The following is a 20,792-nucleotide window of genomic DNA, read 5'->3' on the forward strand; positions in this document are numbered from 1 at the left end:
AAAAGTACTCCATAACTGATAGAATACTTGGTTTAAAATTTTGTACAATCATCAGCATTATAATTTAAAGTAGACAAAATTAACGAATACAGAGAGTGATTATTTATTAACTTAAATAGCAACACACTACGGTAAAGAAAGGTAGAACAAAATATACGAAAGATGTAATAACTAAATACATCATCAAACTCGAAAAATCTGCACGAAAATTGTTCTAAAAAAAACATTTACTTCCAAGCGAAGTAATTAAACTGCTCTCTCCGAGGTCAACAAGGAAACAAGTTACCACATTTGTCCCTCTTTCTTATATGAAAGGCAACCCCTCATTAATTATTCTTCATGATTGGTCAATTTACATAGATTCTCAGGTTAACCCTTGACCTGAGTCCTAATTACAATTAGATAGTTCAGATCAGAGAGACGATTCTCAAGTTACATGAAGACCTAAACTGAAGGATTTCTTTAAAATCCTTCATCAATATTTACCGGTTACAATGATATATGCTAGACTGATTTTTGTTTGAAAAATCAAGCAGAGTTTAAGGAAGTGATTTATGACACGAAACAAAAAAATAATAATTTAAATAAATAAATAACACTGTACATTCTCAAATTTATAAAGCAAAGAATATCTTGGAAATAAGAAGAAAGAAAAAACCTCGCACCAGTCGCTGGCTCGCTCTCCTTGTTTATGTTTTGAAATTGGAAGTTGAGCGGTTTTGACCATAAGTTCAGAGCGGTCGTCTGTTCGGCTTCTGTTTGCGTCGGTTTATATATGGGCCTTCGGAAGTTAGAAGAGTGTAGGGTTTCTTAATCCGCAAGTCTCTGAAGGATCCTAGGAAGTCGCGACTTTCCTGATTTGGACACTAGGAAGGAATAGTGTTACACAGACGCCAACTAAGAAAATTAATTTAAGAGAAATTCAATTTAGACTCAACATTGCTATAAGCAATTAAACAGTGAGGTGGCAAGTTATAAATAATAATTAGAGAAAAAACAAGCAGATGGTCCGGATCCATATTACAAACAGTGGCAGAGCTAGGAATTTATGTGTTGGGGGGCCAATATATAGACCGAACAAGACTTTAAAAAATTTTAATTTTTCAACGTTAACAATGTTTGGAAAAATAAAATGCAGAAAACAATTATTTATTCAATTAGGTATCAAAATAACACTCGTCGTTCCTTCATATCTCGAAAACCATCTATGAGATACAAAAAAAATAAAAAATAAATCATATTCTATGCATAAAACATATAAGATATGAAACATATATAACTATAACAATGAAAACTTCAATTTTCACTCATATAAACATATACAAATATATTCTCATGAAATATAAATAAACAAAGGAAAAAACTATGACTATGTAAAGTTATCCAACCTGGAATTAAAAATTTTGAAGCAGGAGGTTGGAGAGCAAACAACCAAGTTCAATTATTTTCTTTTGATGTGTGCGGCTGCTTCAAATTAAGTTCATGTTGCTTCATATAGGAACAAAAATTAAAATCCCAATCCTTTTTTATTTGGGTAAAAGTCTACTTCCTATTTGATAAAGGAGATTTTTTGAAACTTTATTTGATTGGCTGCTTTCATTTGTTTATTTTTTATATTGATTGGCTCCTATTTGAAGAAATCACTTAGTCTTTTTTTTGGGGTAAAAAAATCACTTAGTCTTTTATTTGTAAAGAGAAACACATCTTTTCTTTATTGTGAGGGGGCCACAAGAAATAATTATTATATATACTTCCTAAATCAGTAGAATGCAAAGACCAAATATTAAATTGTGTCAAAATTTTGGGAGGGCCCAGGCCCCTTCAGGCCTTAACAAGCCTTCGCCTCTGATTACCAAGCTATTGGGTTACCCAAGTGACGAGGGAAAGAGAGTTTGAATTATGATAAATTTTGGATTCAAATTTATCTAATGTTGAAAATTTTAATGTATCTGTTCACTTTTATTGAGGGGCACCTTTTGAGCCCCCTATGGAAGCAAATATTTAGGCAACGAATTATGAGGTGCCACGTGGACAATGGAAATATTCCTTAGGTCAATAATTGCGCTCCATTTGATTGGTCAATTGTTTAGACTTAAAATAGGAATAATACTATAAATTAGGGATTTGATCTTCATTAAATCTCTAATTGATACAATCTCTCCATTTAAGGGAGAGAATAATTCTCTTCCGTATGAAAATTATTCTCTGAAAAACCCTATAAGGCAAGATTACTATAAATACATGGCTACACCACATACATGAGGTAATTCCAAAAACCCTAGCAATTCCTCTCTTTCTCGCCGCCCACTCTCTCTCTCTCTCTCTCACAACTCCGGCTACACATACGGTTCCAGTCATCCAGTTCTCTCGTACCATAGAGAAAACTCTGACCTTCTTTGTTATTTTCGTATTTTCCTAAAGATCATCTAACTGACTTAGGGCATCGGAGGACCTTTTACTCCAACCTTTTTTGCATGAATCTAGGAAGAAGAGAGAGAAGGAAGCTTGAAGGGTGAAAAATCTCTTGCGAATATTCTCCCATGAGAATTATGCTCAAACATTTTGGTGCTTTCATTGAGAGCATCAAGTTATACTCAACTCGTTGCTCTCGAATAAAAGGAATCGGTTTCCTCTCATCCATCACTTTATTGAAGCCTTCCAAATAGCCATGGTTGGAAGCAAGCGCACGAAATGCAAAACTGCTCTGATGAATCCAAGCCACCACAACGACGCGGCTTCGAAGCAACCACCACTCTCCGCTGCTCCACATGTAACATCCCACATCGACCAACGGAGAGGGGGTGATGTGCCTGATATATACCTGCCCGCCTCCATCTAGCACGAGGCCTTATGGGAACTCACTGGCTTCGAGTCATGGGAACTCCGAGTTAAGCGAGTTGGGGCTAGAGCAATCCCAGGATGGGTGACCTACTAGGAAGTTTCTCGTGAGTTCCCAGAAACAAAACCGTGAGGGCAGAGAAGGGGGCTCAAAGTAGACAATATAGTGCTACGGCGGAGCCGATCCCGAGATATGACACCACACGCCAGCATCTCATACAGATTGACTTGGTCTGAGACTTTGGCCTTGGATCGTAAGGCAAAGAGAGAATGATGGACGAGTACACCGACATGTAGTTTGAGAGGTCTGAGGCAAGTCGAGCAGGCAAGGAGAAGGACAAGAGCGTGCTGCACAACACCAGGCATATAGCAAGTATCTGCAAGGCCCGGCCAAAGTAGATCAAGTCTCCGTTCGAGGCTAGTCCTAGGACCAATGTGCAATCTAATGTGCATGCCCGTTTGGGCCTACAAAAAAGTGTTCACTAAAGACTAAGCTCCCAAGGAGATCAGCCTCGTGATCCTCCTCATGAGGTACATGAATAAAGACCCTCACCAACCTGCTCTAGAAGAGCCAAATTCACTACGACAAGCCATAGAGAATCCGTTAAAGCTCAGTCCACCAATACGCCGCGCATGCAGGTCAATCAATGATGCCCATGTCATGGGAGACACCAACATGAGTCGCGAGCATTATGGGTAGAAGATGTCGAGAAACTCATGAATGACAGACTTCGATACTTGAAATTGGAGGGGACTTAGAGGATGCACTGAGCAATGAGGTAGACCAAATAAACTCATCTCATTTCACTACAGAACGTTATGCTTTCTGGGATGATGATTAAATCATAACGAAGAAGGCTGCCAAGCAAGTCGATTAACTCTTCAAGCAGACAGGTAAGAGGAATGACAAATAAGAGGAATTCCATCCCGATACATCAGATTTTGGCCCAGGTGAAAGATAAACCCTTGTTGAGAAAGCCTCCGCCTTTGAAGGGGATCTTGATGAGAGGAATACCAACAAGTACTTTGTCTTTCATGAGACACACAAACATGAAATGGTCAACTGCCAAGCTTGGAAATGCACCTCGAAGATCTGGTAAGAGAGGCCACTGCATAGAATTTGTGGCACAGAAGGTCATCTAGCAGATCAAGGACTAGGATGCAGCTAAGGAACCTCTGTAGAAGGTCATAAGGATCAACATGATCCTGGCCGACTTCGAGGAATCTGGGCTGACCAACAAGAAAAAGAAAAGGAAGATTAAACAGGCCACTGTTATCTCCTAAGTCTTAACTAGCTGCCTGGTAATAGAAGATGATCCTATGATCGGCTTTCAAAAGAAGGACTTAATCGGACTTGAACCATAGATCATCTATCATATGCCACATGTTAACCTAGCTAGCAAGCTAGTAGTGCAGAAGAGATGGAACTTCGCACCCGAGCAAGTTGTAATCATTGAAGCCGAGATTGATAAGCTCCTAGCTGCCAACTTCATTGAAGAAGTCTCCTATGCAGAGTGGTTGGCCAATGTTGTTCTGGTAGTAAAGAAAGACCAAGGCAAGTGGAGAGTTTGCATCGACTACACTGAGTTCAACAAGTCATGCCTGAAGGTAAACTTTCCAATGCCAAGAATTATCCAGCTCGTATATTCAACTTTCGGTAACTAGTTGCTTAGCTTCATGAAGGCATACTCCGAATCATGATGTATGAAGATGATAAAACAAAGAATTCTTTCATAATCGAAAAAGGCACAAACTACTACAAGGTCATGCCATTTGAACGCTGAAGCAACCTACCAGAGAATCTTGAAAAAGATTTTTAAGGAGCATATTAGTAAGACTATAGAGGTTTACATAAATGACATGTTGGTCAAAGCTCCCCAATGAGCAGATCACATCAAGAACTTTGTCGAAGCCTTTGGCCTCCGAAAATACCGCATGAAGTTAAATTCGAGCAAGTGCACATTTGGAGTCTCATCTGGCCAATTTTGGGGGTACATGGTCACCCAAAGAGGCATCGAGGCATATCCAAATCAAATCAAGGTCATCCTGAACATGAAGTCACCTGCCACCATGAAGGAGATCCAAAGTCTGACCGGTAGAGATGCCGCTCTCAATCGATTCTTTTCCTGATCTACCAACAAGTGCAGACCACTCTTCAAAGCTTTGAATAAAGGACAAAGAGACAAGTGGGATGAATTGAAACGACCTGACCTAATTTCCACTTTGGAATCCGGGTCGAAACTTTAAAATCGACACACTGTAAACGTGGGTCGTAAATGACTAAAATGTCCAAAACAAGAATACAACTTAGGGACTCGATTCGCGGCTGCACTGATAATCAGTAGGCTACCTCGTACGCATTTTCCGAGGATCAAGCCACACGTAGTTCTTTCTTCTTCCTAATCAGAATCAATCGCTGATCGTAAACCAAGTCCTAGGGTTGGCATTCCTGGAGTATCCGGGACTCCGTTTTACGATCCGTCAACTACTATACGATCTTGGGAAAGTCTAGATTAACATACTTGGAATTAACTACGATCTAACGGTTCAAACATATTGAACCCGGAAATCGCACAATAGGCGAGACCCGTTCGGGGTTCAAACGATATCCGAATTAAGATCCGCGAAATCCTACGCGCTCGTGAGGACTAAAGCGATAAACGCTTCGCCGGAAAATCTCAACATCTCGGCTCAAGACTCCTATCCTAGGTAAAACACCCTAATTGGAACCACTTTTGTTCTTGGACCTACCCCAAAAACTGGCCGGAAGTGGCTGGAATCTCAACCCGAAATTCGGCTAAACTTTGGATCCAAGATCGAGTTATCTACGCTAGAAATTTCTGAAATCCTACCCAACCACCAGCTAGGGCTCGAGAAATAGATGAGTTTCCATAACTACATCACCAGAAATGGTGGCCGGATGACGGAGAACGAGCCGACGAAAGTTTACAAAAAAACTGTCGAACACCGCCTGTTTCGCGGCTGTTTCCGCGACTATGGCGGTAGATAGAGGCGACGAAGGGCTGAAGTTGGAAGAGGGATGTTTGGTGGTTCGTCTGGCACTGGTCTTGCCTGAATCGGAGGTCGGAGCTGAGAGAAAACAGCTCCCAAAGTCGGCTCGTCCTCTCCCGAAAACCAGAAAAATCTGGGTTTATAAAATCTGAAATTTGAAATATTTACGGTTATGCCACTGAACTACTTTTGATCGTAACTCCTTCGTTACAACTCCGATTCAAGTCCACTACATGTCTACGGACTCGTTTCGTGGTGCTCTACGCAACGGTATAACTGAAATTCCTAAATTCCTTCCCGGTCAAAAAGTTAATTTTTGAACTAATAAAATATTCTAAGGGTAATTTTGTCTTTTTCTCAAATAAATTAATAATTAAATATTAATTTTAGGTTTTGGTTGTTACATGAATAGTACGAAGTAGCATTTCAAAACCTAAAGACCTACCCTCACTTCACCTCCCTCGCTCTCAAAGCATGCATCATAAGAAGATTTATTCATTTACGTGGCAGTTTCCTACTCAACCTTCAGCTTAGCTCTACCCTCACCTTTTCGAGTGATGGGTACTAAGCCTACATCTGTTACCCGGGGTTCTCAAGTCTGTCCCTCTAGTACTATACTCACTACTTGCATCTCAATAACTGTATCTATATGGTAATCAATAAAATCTGAGGGCCACACATTTATATCTGAATACCTGAGTGGCTTAAGGAAATATAAAACTCTGAAAAGATGCTAATTTATCAATTTCGATAGACTTAAAACTCTGCTGCCCTTAATCTGATAATCAGCTAAAAACCCCTTTTTCCCTCTGAGTATCTGACACTTGGCTAATGTTGGGCACAAAAGACTAATTTGCCCTTCTTAATTGTAATTAACTGAAATGCAAGTGCGACTTCTACCAAAATTGATTCTTCCTGAACTGAGCATTCCCAAAAATATTCGGCCTGTAAAACAAGGATATATATTTATATAACTCATCTGCCAGCATGCATTAAATCATATCCAAATAATCAAGCATCATAATATTTTGGCCTCAGGCCACAACAATTCAAATAAATCAATCTGCTAATAAAATTCATCTCAACTTCTTGATCAACAAAGATACTCTGGCAATTCAACATGCTAACTTGTGCATTCTTATTCATGCATGACTTATCAAATAATAATTCTACTGAAAAATACTGAATGTATAACTCATCATGTTCTGTAATTCGCCGACTCAGGAGACCTCCGTCAACATGATCCGCAATTCTGGCTCCACGGTCTGGATAACTGTAAGATTCGTGGGGCAACATATTTAATACCATATCCAATAATAACAATTAAAGTCATAGATAAATTAAAACAAAATGGATTAAGAGAAAATAGGCAAGCTCTGAATATCTTTATATCGACCTCACTTAAGATTTATAAATAAACATATATGTGTATATATATAGTGCTTGTAAAACAATTGTGATACTGAAGCAAATAGTGGTAACTGTATAAAATCCTTAATTTAGTTTAAAAGCATCTCAAAACTGAAATTCTCTCCACCTAGGCATACCCCCATATCTGATCCACATTCCTGATAATCAATTCTCTGGCAGGTCTCGGTGACACAAAGTCAACCCGAGCCGCAAAAGTGGATTGGGACCGTAGTCGGCTGATCCAGAATCGCGTGTCTCGGAGACACCTCTCAATCCGAGCCGAATCGGCACTACACGGTCAGCGCCCCGAACTCGTGGGGCAAAATAATCGATCAGACACTGGCACCACACGGTTGCCAGCGTCCTCGAACTCGTGGCACCACACGGTTCAGCGTCCCGAATCGGGGTATCCTATAGTGGGTTTGAAAACCATAATCTGTTAGTTACATAAACTTTCAATAAACTGGTTTTCCACTGAACATAAAATATATCCCTATATATATATATATATATACACACACCAAAATCTGATGAAAACCAAAAATTAAATTTCTTCCTTTTCAACCCCTGAATCTATGCATCAATTACTTAGCTAGTTGGTTAACCACCTTACTCTCTGCTGAGCATATCATTCCAATACAAAATTTATACCCTTACAACACAATTAATCACATGAACAAATATAAAGGTGATGAATAAACCGATAATTAAATACTGATTTTGCTAAACCTCAGTTCTCGACATATAAGCATATAATAACATGTATAACAAGTTTTTCAACCTCAACAAATTTTTCAAATCCTTCTGGATATCTGTTTTCTCAGTCACACCAATGCAATAAAATAAAATAACATAATAAAATAACAATTGGAATAACAATTGGAAAAAAACAACCTAATAATTGTCCAGCAATTCTGAAAATACGGATGCATAAGTAATGCAGTGTCTACAGGAAGTTAATCTAATGCTCTGATACCAATTGAAACGACTGACCCAATTTTCACTTTGGAATCCGGTCGAAACTCGCTTAAAATCGACACTGTAAACGTGGGTCGTAAATGACTAAAATGTCCTCGAAACAAGAATACAACCGAGGACTCGATTCGTGGCTGCACTGATAATCGTAGGCTGCCTACGCACTCTTTTGAGGATCAAGCCACACGTAGTTCTTTCTTCGCTCGACCAGAATCGAATCTGCATCGAAACCAAGTCCTAGGGTTGGCATTCCCGAGTATCCGGGACTCCGTTTTACGATCCGTCAACTACTATAAGATCCTGGGAAAGTCTAGATTAACATACTTGGAATTAACTACGATCTAACGGTTCAAACGTATTGAACCCGGAAATCGTACAAGAGGCGAGACCCGTTCAGGGTTCAAATGATATCCGAATTAAGATCCGCGAAATCCTACGCGCTCGTGAGGACGAGGAGATCATTCTAGGACTGATTGTGGTCCCCACCCTACCGCTCACGCGCCGCCCACGCGCCGGCAGCGCGTGGTGCCTAAAGCGATAAATGCTTTGCCGGAAAATCTCAACATCTCGGCTCAAGACTCCGATCCTAGGTAAAACACCCTAATTGGAACCACTTTTGTTCTTGGACCTACCCCAAAAACTGGCCGGAAGTGGCTGGAATCGCAACCCGAAATTTGGCTAAACTTTGGATCCAAGATCGAGTTATCTACGCTAGAAATTTTTGAAATCCTACCTAACCAGCAGCTAGGGCTCGAGAAATAGATGAGTTTCCATACCTACATCACCGGAAATGGTGGCCGGATGACGGAGAACGAGCCGGCGAAAGTTTACAAAAAAAACTGTCGAACACCGCCTGTTTCGTGGCTGTTTCCGGCGACTATGGCGGCAGATAGAGGCGACGAAGGGCTGAAGTTGGAAGAGGGATGTTTGGTGGTTCGTCTGGCACTGGTCTTGCCTGAATCGGAGGTCGGAGCTGAGAGAAAACAGCTCCCAAAGTCGGCTCGTCCTCTCCCGAAAACCAGAAAAATCTGGGTTTATAAAATCTGAACTTTGAAATATTTACGGTTATGCCACTGAACTACTTTTGATCGTAACTCCTTCGTTACAACTCCGATTCAAGTCCACTACATGTCTACGGACTCGTTTCGTCGTGCTCTACGCAACGGTATAACTGAAATTCCTAAATTCCTTCCCGGTCAAAAAGTTCACTTTTAAACTAATAAAATATTCTAAGGGTATTTTTGTCTTTTTCTCAAATAAATTAATAATTAAATATTAATTTTAGGTTTGGGTTGTTACATGAATAGTACGAAGTAGCATTTCAAAACCTAAAGACCTACCCTCACTTCACCTCCCTCGCTCTCAAAGCATGCATCATAAGAAGATTTATTCATTTACGTGGCAGTTTCCTACTCAACCTTCAGCTTAGCTCTTATCCAAGAAGAGCTGGGGCTCAACATCTAGTGTTGTACAATTAAAATCTCTCCTTGATGTAGAGACTCGCTACTAAAAAATGGAGAAGCTCATTTTGGCCCTTGTAGTTTCCGCAAGAAAGTTAAGATACTACTACCAAGCTCACTCTGGTGAACAACTCATTTGCTCCCTACTTATCTCTTGAAACTGTAACTTGCTTATCTCTTGGAAATATAACCTGTTTTGGTGCAGAGCTTTTGTGCATATGGAGAGGGGATTTGATCTTCTTTTTCCTGGCGAAGAAAAAATGGAGAAGTTTAGTAAGACCTGACTTCATTAACTCCCTATCACTTCCTCTGTTTTAGTTGAGAATTTTGACTTTTCAAAGTCAGGAAGTCACGTGGATTTTTCTTTGAGAATAAACTTCCCAGCAATAATCTGCTGACTTGTTTTTGGCCTTTTTGAGAGTAATGGTGAGAATTTAGAAGCTGGACCCAATCCAATTCTTTCTTTAGAATTTTAACGATCTGCTTGGTGGTCAATTTTTCCATTTCGTAAAAGACATGGGCCTCTAATGTGGATTGGGCTTTTCTTTTGGAGTCAGGGCCCAGTCTTCTGCTTTCCTATTCCTGGACTTCTTTGTGAGAAGTGGGCTATTGTGTGTGGAATTCTTTTTAGGCCCAAACAGGTATTTTTCCCTTTTTATAGAGAAGTGAAAATGGGAGTTTTGCACAAAGTTTCGATATTAGACTTTGTGCAAGTTGTTGTGGTGGTGAGACGTGTCCTTGGAGATTAGGTTCGGCAGTTGGGAGCTGCGGCAAGTGGCTGTCGCCGGAAGAGTGTCTTCCTTTGGTAGGGAAGAAGGTGATGACGTCAGCCACCTTCTAGGGATTTGTCTGTGTGTCCTTTTGGGGTTTTTCAGCAGAGGAGAAGGCATGTCTGCCTTAGTGCTAATCGTTTTGATGCTAGATATGCTCGGTTGATTATGGTGTAAACACAAGTAATTGCCCAGCGTATCCATTTAATTTAGGTAATTATCAATTAAAAAATAATTTCCTTATTAACCATTTAATTGGTCCGAATATTCCTTCAATATTAAAGCCCAAGCCATGGTTTGGAGCCCAGGCCCAAACAATGACACAAATAACACACATCGAGCAACCTAGATTATGCTTCTACTATAGGTAGGCTTTACGATATGATCCATTTTCACACGAAATTAATCTCGGTGCAATGCAAACTCAGATTAAGCCAACTAATAATATTAATGTAAGACAAGACTGTAAAATTATTAAAGCCAACTAATAATAATACTAGTTATAACACAAAAATCATTCAACATCTTCCCCTACTAAAGTTATCAATTAGATGATAAGCATAACACTAAGAAGCTTCTCGAAAATGGGAATCAAATTCAACAATATTTTGTGACATTACATGTAACACCCCGACTCCAATTATTTCCTATTTTAATTAAATTAAGAGAAATTATGAATTTACTCTTGGGTTAAGGGTAATTTTGGTCATTTTCTTATCCGGGAAGATTTTGGGACCACGAGTGGTTTGGTTGCATAGATGGTACTGAGACGAAACCGTAGACAGGAGGTAGGCTTGAATCGGAGATTTAATGAAGTTTTGGCGATCAAAACAAGCTCGATGGCGGAACCGTAATTATTTCGAAAAGTTTGGAGTAAAAATCAGATTTTTTTTCATTTTTACCTCACTCTCTCTCTCTTCCCGCGTACGCTCTCTCTCTCTTCCGTTTCTCTCTCCCCAACACAGACTTTCTCTCTCTTCGATTCTCTCAACTCCGCCACGGAAAGGGCCGCACCGTCCCGCTCGACTCGTCATGAAGTCCCGATCACGACCCACCCAATTTCCCGCCGGAAACCTCGACCCGACGTCGTTTCGATCGGTTTGAACCGGAAGTTTCCGATCGTTGCGCCGCCGCCACCACCGTCCGTTTCAGGTAAAATTGATGGGCTTTCTTCCTCTTTTTACGTGTTCTAGCTGATTGTTGCTTAGGATTGGAACGATTTGGAGGTTTTGGAAATTAATTTTTGAATTAGGTTTTGGCCGGTTTTCAATTTGATATTCCGGCCAGTTCCCATACGAATTGGACCTTGTGGCAGTTGAAGGAAGTGATCCTAACCTTGAGAAGAAGCTAGGGTAGGAAGGGTGAGCGTTGGTGTGGAGATTTTTCCGTCGCCGGAAATTTCTCTACACACCCACGCGCTGCGGCGCGTGTGGCGGCGCGTGGGCAAGGCTGGTGAAGTTGTTTTTTATCTTGATGAGATCCTTAGGTTGCCACGAGTGCGTAGGATTTTGCGGATCTCAATTTGGATGTCGTTTGACTATCGAACGGATTTCGCATATTGTGCGTTATCCAGGTTCGATAAGTTCTAACCGTCGGATCGTTTCCAAACTGAAGCATGTTGATATAGGTACTCTTAGAAACCTATAGGTATTCGCGGATCGTGAATCGGAGCCCCGGATGTTCCGATTCAATAATTTCAAGTTTGGGAATTCGCGATAACCGTACGATTGGAAGCGATTCCCAAACATGTAACCGGACCTTAGGATATTCCATTGGACGTACACGCACCGGGAACTTGGGGATTTAAGTATTTCCTTTTGTGAATTTTCGTTTTGAAGTGCGTTATATTAATCAAGAGTTCGTATCTCGAAATAGGTACTTCGGTCGATCATTCAGCAGGCAGGACCCTCTCGGGGCCGGGCAACTTGGGATTATCTGTGAGTGGACTTTGTTTTAAGCATATGCATGGTTTTATTGATAAAAGATTTGTGCATATATTTTAAATGGTGAATTTGATTTAATAATTATTTGGTTGATGGATTTGAATATTTTATGCGTATTGGCAATATATTTTGAATATGGATATATTTGAGTATGAGGAATATGTTTGTATGAATTTTGGGATGTCTATCTATATTGCCTATGTATAGAGTATGAGAGGTTGTTGTGGTGAGATTGTGGGAAGTTATGAGTTTGAGGGATGGTAGTGAGATGTATGAGTATGTTAGGTGAGTACCATTCCCTAGTTACTAGGCTTCCCACACACGTCGTTGGCAGTGCCGGTGTGTGAGACACTTCCCATACGTGTTGTTGGCAGTGCCGGCGTATGGGAAGAGTATGTATATTGCTTAGTATTATCATACACGTCGTTGGCAGTACCAGTGGGGTGATGATACCTGTCTGCACGCGTAGGACTTGTTATGAGATTTGTGAGCTACACGTGTCGTTGGCGAGTGCCGGCGTGTGAGCTATGGAGTTCCGTCCCCCGGTTGGACTACTCATCCCGGACGCGGGTTAGTGTTCAGAAATCCTGCGTACCAGCTAACAATCCCCCGGTTGGATTGTTTCCCCGGTATATTAGTATGGAGAGAAGTATATGTTATATTATAGTTATAGTTATATATATATGTGTGTGTGTGTTTACGGGTTGATGAAAGTTGCATATCTTTGGGAGTAGAGTTGTGGATTTGAGATTTGGAGATGTATTGGACTTTGGGATAATGTGTTTTAAGTATTTGGTTTATGAATTGTGAAACTGCATGCTAGAGCATTATTTTTACACGGTGGAGTTATTATGTTATTTTTAAAATGCAAACTTTATTTTTGTCCACTCACATATTTCTGTTTTGCTGCCCCCAGCAGAGTTGCTTTGGAAGGCGTTCGAGCAGGTTGCGAGCTCCAAACATTTCATCCGTAGATAGGACTTGTGTAAATTCCTTCTACTCTACTGTTTGTTGTAAACAAATTCTGTTAGATGCTCTGTTATTGCCCATGTTAGGTTGTTACTTGAGGCCGGAGGCCACTTTATTTTGGATTGTTGTATGTTGAAAGCATGCTGGCAGTTGGGATTTATATTATGTAAATTATGCAGGTTGAATGTTGTTGGGTTTGAGCATTTTACAGGGGAGACTCTGCCAAAATTTTGGTAGGATGTCTTGGGTTTTTAGTAAGTGGGCCCGACATCGGTATGATGTCAGCACCAAGACGGGTCTGCCCCGGTTTCAGGAGAAATTCTGGCGGGTCCTGTCATTACACACGTAATTTCTTTTCTAAACATGAAATAACGCATGATAAACCCGCCCATAAAATCAACCAAACACCTCTTTCCTCCATAAAAGAACTATGAAACTAAAATAAAAACATTGTAGTGTCATAGCACAGCAGACACCATTAATGAACCTTCCCTCCTCTCTCTCTCTCTCTCTCTCTCTCTCTCTTTCTAACAAGCACGCATGATGCGACTCCGTCCTAATCCAGATCCAAAGGCACAAGAAACAGTCGCTGTAGCACTGCCATCTCTATCAACATTCGAAGACCCACCATCACCAGTAGCTTCCCAGGTGGCGGCATCAAAAGCCGCATGCCATGCCACATGAGGCGAAGTGAGAGCATTCTCCAGAACTTCCTCTTGGCTCATAGTCCCAATCTGCCGGTTAAATGTGCACTAACTCTCATCCTCATGCACATTTGACTCTAGGGTTTCACTCTCTGATTCCCCCATTTCATCATTAGAAACATTCGTATCAGAGACATGGGCTCGCATGCCTTGGAAGCGGTGTTGCCCGTTGACACAATAGAGCTTGTTGTCCTTGGTCATGACAAAGATACTGGCTTCTGTCCCAGTCGTCTGTTTTAGCTCACGAATTTCTTTGGATAAAACCATAAACTTACAACGCAGTCGATTTTTGTTTTGGTTTATGTTTTGGTTCAGTTGAGATTGTTTGGATGTGTTGTTGGAGGCAATGTTCACATTCATGATGGCGCAAGATGATGGTGATGAAGGAAGAATGAAAATCTAAGGGCTTAATGTAATATCTATATCCAGGATAAAAGAAAAGGGGTTATGATATATGAACCAGGCCTATAAATGTATTTATAACAGAAGTTTCATATGTACAGATATCTTGCCTTCTTTGCTGCCATATGATTGTTTTTGTGTATATGGGTGTCATAATGAGTCAAATTTTTCTTGCCATATTTGTGGATGCCAAAAAGGAAATCTGGGCTACTTACCTAAAAATAAAAAAGGAAATTAGAGCTACTTACCCAAAAAACCAAAATAGGAAAATTGTAATGACCCATCGTAAATTTTCATTTATTTATTTAAATTCTATCGTACCTTGACCATTATGCCTTATTGACAGAAACTTTGAAATTTAGTGGCTAATGTATTTAGAGGCTAGTGATGGGATTTTTATTTGGCCCATGACATAGGGTTCGAGTTCATGAGCCCGTGCTCGCAAAGGAATCTTATGTGATAGTTAAATTGAAAAGGCTCCATGGGAATTTGTGGAGAAAGGGACACAATTCAGAGTGCTTCTATAGTGAGTGGAAAGTTATAAGGGGTTTTTTTGAGGGGTATGTAAGAGCCGTTGGATTTCATCCAACGGTGAGTTTTAAAAGAGGGTGCATGTAGAACCGGGTTGAAATCTGACCCGTTTAGAAACCCAACTACAACTGAAGATTTTTCCCTCTCTGTGAAAAACTCAAGAACACAATCCTCTTTTTTTTAATGTAATGCAAATCCACAATTAGAAAGATCCAAAGCTCCCAAACTCTATAATCGCTCCATTGTCATCAGCTCCTTGGGAGGCCTGCGATCTATGGTATCCTCGACATGACGATTAATGGCTTTTACCTAGCTATTGGCCTGTTTTGATTCTATGATTCAAGTGAAAACCCCTTCTCTTTTTCGTTCAGCAGAAGAGATTCCAGATGAAAGCAAAGTAGCATATCTCTTTTTCGTGCTGCTGCAGTTGTTCCTCAATTTTGGTAGAGATGAAGTCTCCACTACGAAAGAATCCTCTCTAATGTCCACCACATTCTTTGAAGCTGACTGACTTCGGAGCTCCCAATTGACTTTGAGAGGTAAGTTCACTCTTGCTTTGGATTGATTTTGTTGGGTTTGATTTGTTTTTTGTGAGGGTGAGAAATTTGTCATTTGTGGCATCAATAATGCGTCATTTGCTCTGCTATCAATAATGCGTCATTTGACTTTGAGAGGTAAGTTCACTCTTGCTGGATTGATTTTGTTGGGTTTGATTTATTTTTTGTAAGGGTGAGAAATTTGTCATTTGTGGCATCAATAATGCGTCATTTGCTCTGCTATCAATAATGCGTCATTTCCTTACGAATATTCAATATACTTAGTTGATTATTTTTTTTTTGGACGGGGGTTGGAAAATTATGAAATGTAGGTAAAAGATCCTAAACTTAGGCTTAATGGCATTAGGAGTAAGCATTTGGAGAGGATATTGGGTGAAGTTCTGTAATTGCTGGTTTGAATTACATTTGAGTTCTTAGTTGAACATGTTGGTTCTAATGTTATTTTTTCCAGATTATTTCACAAGAGATGACTTAACTATTATTAAATTTTGCTTGTGTTTTGTGTAATCAGAATCCAACAAGCTAGGCTATGCGTGTATTGTGTCAATTTGGGCAATGTTTTGTGTAAGTGGAATGCATTGATAAGTTGTGATGCAGTAATAATTGATTAATGAATTAACATTTGCTATGCAGTAATATAGAAGTAGATCAATAATATACGTGGATAAAATGTCTGGGGGCTCAGAGAGTGATGACTCTGTAACAGCTAATGGGAGGGTTTACATTCGGAAATAAGAAATGAGGAAACACCAGCAGATTGGGACGAAGTTCGACTCGCTTGACCTCGTTTATAATTTCTATAATAGATATGCATTCTTGGCTGGCTTTGGTATTCGACTTCATTCCAGCTTTTGGGGGAAAAATAAGAAAGAGATTCTGAGAAAAGAATTTGTATGTTGCAAACAAGGTGCATACCGGAATGATGAAACTCGGGAGAGAAAAAGACAGTGTGGAATAAGTAGATGCAATTGCAAAGCTGAGATTGTGGTTGTGAAAACACATGTGGGCAAGAAGTATACCATCTTTCTTTTTGCAGAGGGACACAATCATAAGATGACACCCTCAGGAAGAATGCATTTACTGAGATCACACCGTCGTATTTCAGATTCTACAAAAGTACTCACAAAACAGTTGGGTTCGGTTAATATTCCCATTAATCAGAAGGTAAGTATTTTCGAGGTGCAATCCGAAGGAATGGATAAAATCGGTTTTATCAAAAAGGATATCTACAATCTTGAATGTTGTGTGAATGGGAAGCTGAGGAACCACGATGTTGAACTAGTGACCGAGTATTTTATGGTTGAACAGAAAAAAAATGAGGCTTTTTATTTCAAGATTGAGGGAGATGGCGATAACAGGTTTAGTCGATGTTTTTGGGCAGATGCAACTTCTAGACGGGCATACGGGTTTTATGGAGATGTTGTTGTATTCGATACCACATTCAACACGAATAGATACGACTTGACATTTGCACCAATGTTGGGAGTTAATAACCATGGTCAAACAATTGTCCTAGCATGCGCATTTTTGAGCAAGGAAACGACTGAGTCATTTATTTGGATGTTTGAGGAGTTTAAGAAAGCCATGCCAGGTGGCGAACCTAAAACGATCATCACAGATCAAGATGCGGCAATGAGCAGAGCGATTTCAATAGCCTTCCCGACAACATTTCATCGACTTTGCATATGGCACATCACATCAAAGTTCTCTGTTAAGTTACCACATTCTGCTTATAAGGAGTATTGGGGTGAATTCCAGAAAGCCATATGGGATACTGACAATAAGGTGAGTTTGATGCAAAATGGAATATTGTGGTTACAAAGGCTGGTTTGACTGACCATCCATGGCTAAGTTCAATGTTTGATTTAAGGGAATCTTGGGTTCCAGCCTACGCACGACACTTTTTTGCCGCTGGAATGTCAAGCAGCCAAAGAGCGGAATGTTCTCATGGTTTCTTCAAGCAATACATATCAAGGAGAAATTCGTTGATGGATTTCATAATAAGATTTGAGAGGGCACTTTCTCATCAACGTCAAAAAGAGTTAGTTGCTGATCACGTAGATGCATTTGAAGTGGCTCAATGTATTCTACCGATGCCAATGAACAAACAAATGGCTACCTTGTACACAAGGACAATGTTTCAAAAGTTTGAGCAAGAACTAATACAAAGTACAGCATGTTTCCTAGAGCTGAAAACAGAGGATGCTACTAAAGTTGTCTTTAATGTGAGCGAAAGGAAAAATTGGGAAACAAGAGTGGCAGAAGTCGTATATGTCAAAGATTCTGACCACGCATCGTGTAGCTGCAAAAGATTTGAATTTGTTGGAATTATTTGCAAGCACATCCTAGCATTGTTCAGAAGGGACCAGATTGAATATATGCCCGATAAATACATTTTGAAGAGGTGGAAGAAAACTGCGAAATTTGGATTGGTGTCAGATGCAAATGGCAACGAAATTAAAGACTCTGCAGATCCTGGTCTTTTAATAAAGCGGAGTACAATGTCCCGACTTGCTTCAGATGTGGTTGAGGATGCATTAATGTGTGAAGAAGGATGTGAGCTACTGTCAGAGACTCTAAAAAGTTTGCGGGTGAAGTTGAAGTTGTTGAAGGATGGACCAAGTAATAACGAAGTTGGAGGGTCCAGCTCTCAAACACAATATATGAAAGACCCTAAGAGAGTAAGGTGCAATGGAGGGTCGAAACGAGTAACGGGAGCAAAGGAAAAGGCAATGAAGCGAGGGATTAGACACTGTCGGGAGTGTGGACACATTGGTCATGATAGAAGACAATGCCCAAGAAATTTGAACACACCGTAAGATGTTAACACTATTTATAATAAGACCTAAAATTTGAATAGGTAAAGTTCTTATGTGCTTCTGTTTGATGTTTATGCAGGACATCACCGTCGAACAATGACGAATCAACTCCAATAGATCTTAGTGACCCATTATTCGACGAATTTTACAGGATGCACGGACCAACTCAATGATTTAGGTTTCTATTATACGAAGCCCGGTTATTATGAAGACTAATGATCAGGTGAAGTTTTCTAGATGCAGTTTTATTATTATTATTATTTTGTTCATGTCCACCGATGAGCTCTTACTATGTCCATTGATAATTGAAATGAAAATTTGCTTGGTTTCATTCTTGCATGAAATTTGGACACATGTTAATTTTACGTCTTCTCCCTATTTAGAAATTTTCATAGACATTAGATAAAGCATCAAATTTTGATTTATGTGAAGAAGCAATGACTTTTACCTTGTAAAATGGGTAGTTTATGGTGAATTATGTTTTAACAGAGATTCATTGATTATATGACAGCTAATGCAGCATTTCCAGCAGCCTGTTGTTTCCATTACGTAATGATTTCCAGAGCACGCATCATTTGTAGCAGCACCCACTTTTTGCGAATGTTATGTTCTAGTGTTTTACTGGTGATTAAGATCTGAGCTGGACTGGTTATTAGGTGCACGATTTTGCAAACATTCGTAAACTGAAGGATACTTGAAGCACTTTGTTGGAACAGAAAGATTAGAAAGCAACGTGTAAAAAAGTACATTGCAGCTAATCACATTTCGAATGGTTGGGTAATATTAAAGGGTACACTAACATTTGAACTACTCATAATTTCACACACAAAAGAAAATTTGATTGCAAAGCATTTTATGTGCTCCCTCTTAGCAATACCACGATCTCCCCAATCAACTGAACAACGGTAGCCACAATCACTAGGTCGTATTGGTCAGCTTCTTCTTAGCAGGTCTCACGTGCTTATGGTCACTCATGTCCCCAGTGATATAGACAAAATAAATATTCAGCAATATTTGGAATTTTATTATATATACATAACCATAAACCATTCACTACACAATGTATAGCACATGGCATTTTACTTATGACTCACGTGTCATGATAATGGGGCTTTACTGATTCCCAACGTGCTGTGATATTGACTGCTTATTGAATAATATTTCCATATTTGCAAAATATAATGTTAGACAGAAGGAACACATGATGACTTGCAAGACATAGTCCCAATAATTATATATGAAGCAAATGAAACTGATATTTGTATTATTTTATATTAGATAATGACTTTATGGGAATATAGTTCTAATTTGTGCAATACCAGGATCACCCCCAACCAACAGAACAGCTGTAGCCGCAATCACTTAGTCATATCGGTCGACTTCTTCCGAGCAGCTTTGACGTGCTTATGCTCATTCATGTCACCACCATCGTCTAGTATCTCTCTCACAACATAAGGGGACACATAGTCCCAATTATAACTTGTATGAGTAGTTGCTGCGAATGCTTGGAATTTTTCGAATCCTTCGTTGAATGCCAACTCCAGTTCACTGTGGTGCTCTTCGCATCGCATATGGTTCTTCAAACAATCTTTAATTTCATCATTCATTACTGCATCCAACTCCTCAGCTTTCAGCTTCCTTTTATGACTCAGCTTCAAGTACTTGTTCTTTTGGGAGAACGCTTTGTTCACTCTAATGTTAAGATCAGCCAAAATGGCCTCGTCTTCAACACATTTCTCGTGCCATGAATTGATCAGTCTGGAATTATAATTCAGCTTGGTACTTACTGCATCTATTGCCTCTAATGGATCATCGGAGTCCCCCTCACTCCCAAATGATGTTGAAAATGAAAGGGGTCGGCGAGTACAACGTGGAAACGGAACCTATGATTCCAATTTTTCATCTTCGATTGTGTTGTTGGCGCCTGAAGAGGTTGACATGCTTGAATAATCCTATTTGTTTTAGAGGATGAGGATTGCAAATGCAATTTCGTTTGAGAAATGGAACATAGCTTTACAGACCAACATACCAAAGCTTGCGTGTAGTCAACTTATCTACTTTATTTCAATTTTAAAAAAAGAGGTGTCAGGTTTTGCTTTTCAAGCATGTCAACCTCACACTCTCCTTACACCACTGTTAGTGGTTGAAAGAAACTCAATGGAAGTGACATCTAGTTAGTGAACCCAACCAAACTAAACAAACTAGCAATAGCATGTGTTTTATTTATGGACCCAAACTCCAATCAATGGTTGATGCATGAGTGAGTGTGAGTGCAATCTAGGCAAGTTCTGCACTTCACACACATGACAATTATTGTCATCTCATATACAACACAAAATAAATAAATAAATAAGAAAGATGGTGGAAGGAAGCAAAGCAAAGCATCTGCTCTGCTATCTGCT

General features: G+C 39.8%; 2 protein-coding genes across 2 annotated transcripts; both read left to right on the top strand.

The window, feature by feature from the left end:
* The first annotated feature begins 4,215 nt into the window (after positions 1-4,215).
* LOC148916836 (uncharacterized) lies at positions 4,216-4,968 on the top strand. The gene is made up of 2 exons (XM_089052299.1): positions 4,216-4,495; positions 4,727-4,968. Exons 1-2 carry the CDS (start codon positions 4,216-4,218, stop codon positions 4,966-4,968), a joined length of 522 nt encoding a protein of 173 aa, XP_088908425.1.
* A 12,398-nt stretch (positions 4,969-17,366) lies between these two features.
* LOC103343291 (protein FAR-RED IMPAIRED RESPONSE 1-like) lies at positions 17,367-18,590 on the top strand. Its single transcript, XM_089052985.1, has 2 exons — positions 17,367-18,386; positions 18,470-18,590. Exons 1-2 carry the CDS (start codon positions 17,428-17,430, stop codon positions 18,561-18,563), a joined length of 1,053 nt encoding a protein of 350 aa, XP_088909111.1. The 5' UTR covers positions 17,367-17,427; the 3' UTR covers positions 18,564-18,590.
* The last annotated feature ends 2,202 nt before the right edge of the window (positions 18,591-20,792 follow it).

This window comes from Prunus mume, linkage group LG5 (genome assembly GCF_029339155.1).
Source record: "Prunus mume cultivar Tortuosa linkage group LG5, ASM2933915v1, whole genome shotgun sequence".
In the NCBI taxonomy this organism is placed as follows: domain Eukaryota; kingdom Viridiplantae; phylum Streptophyta; class Magnoliopsida; order Rosales; family Rosaceae; genus Prunus; species Prunus mume.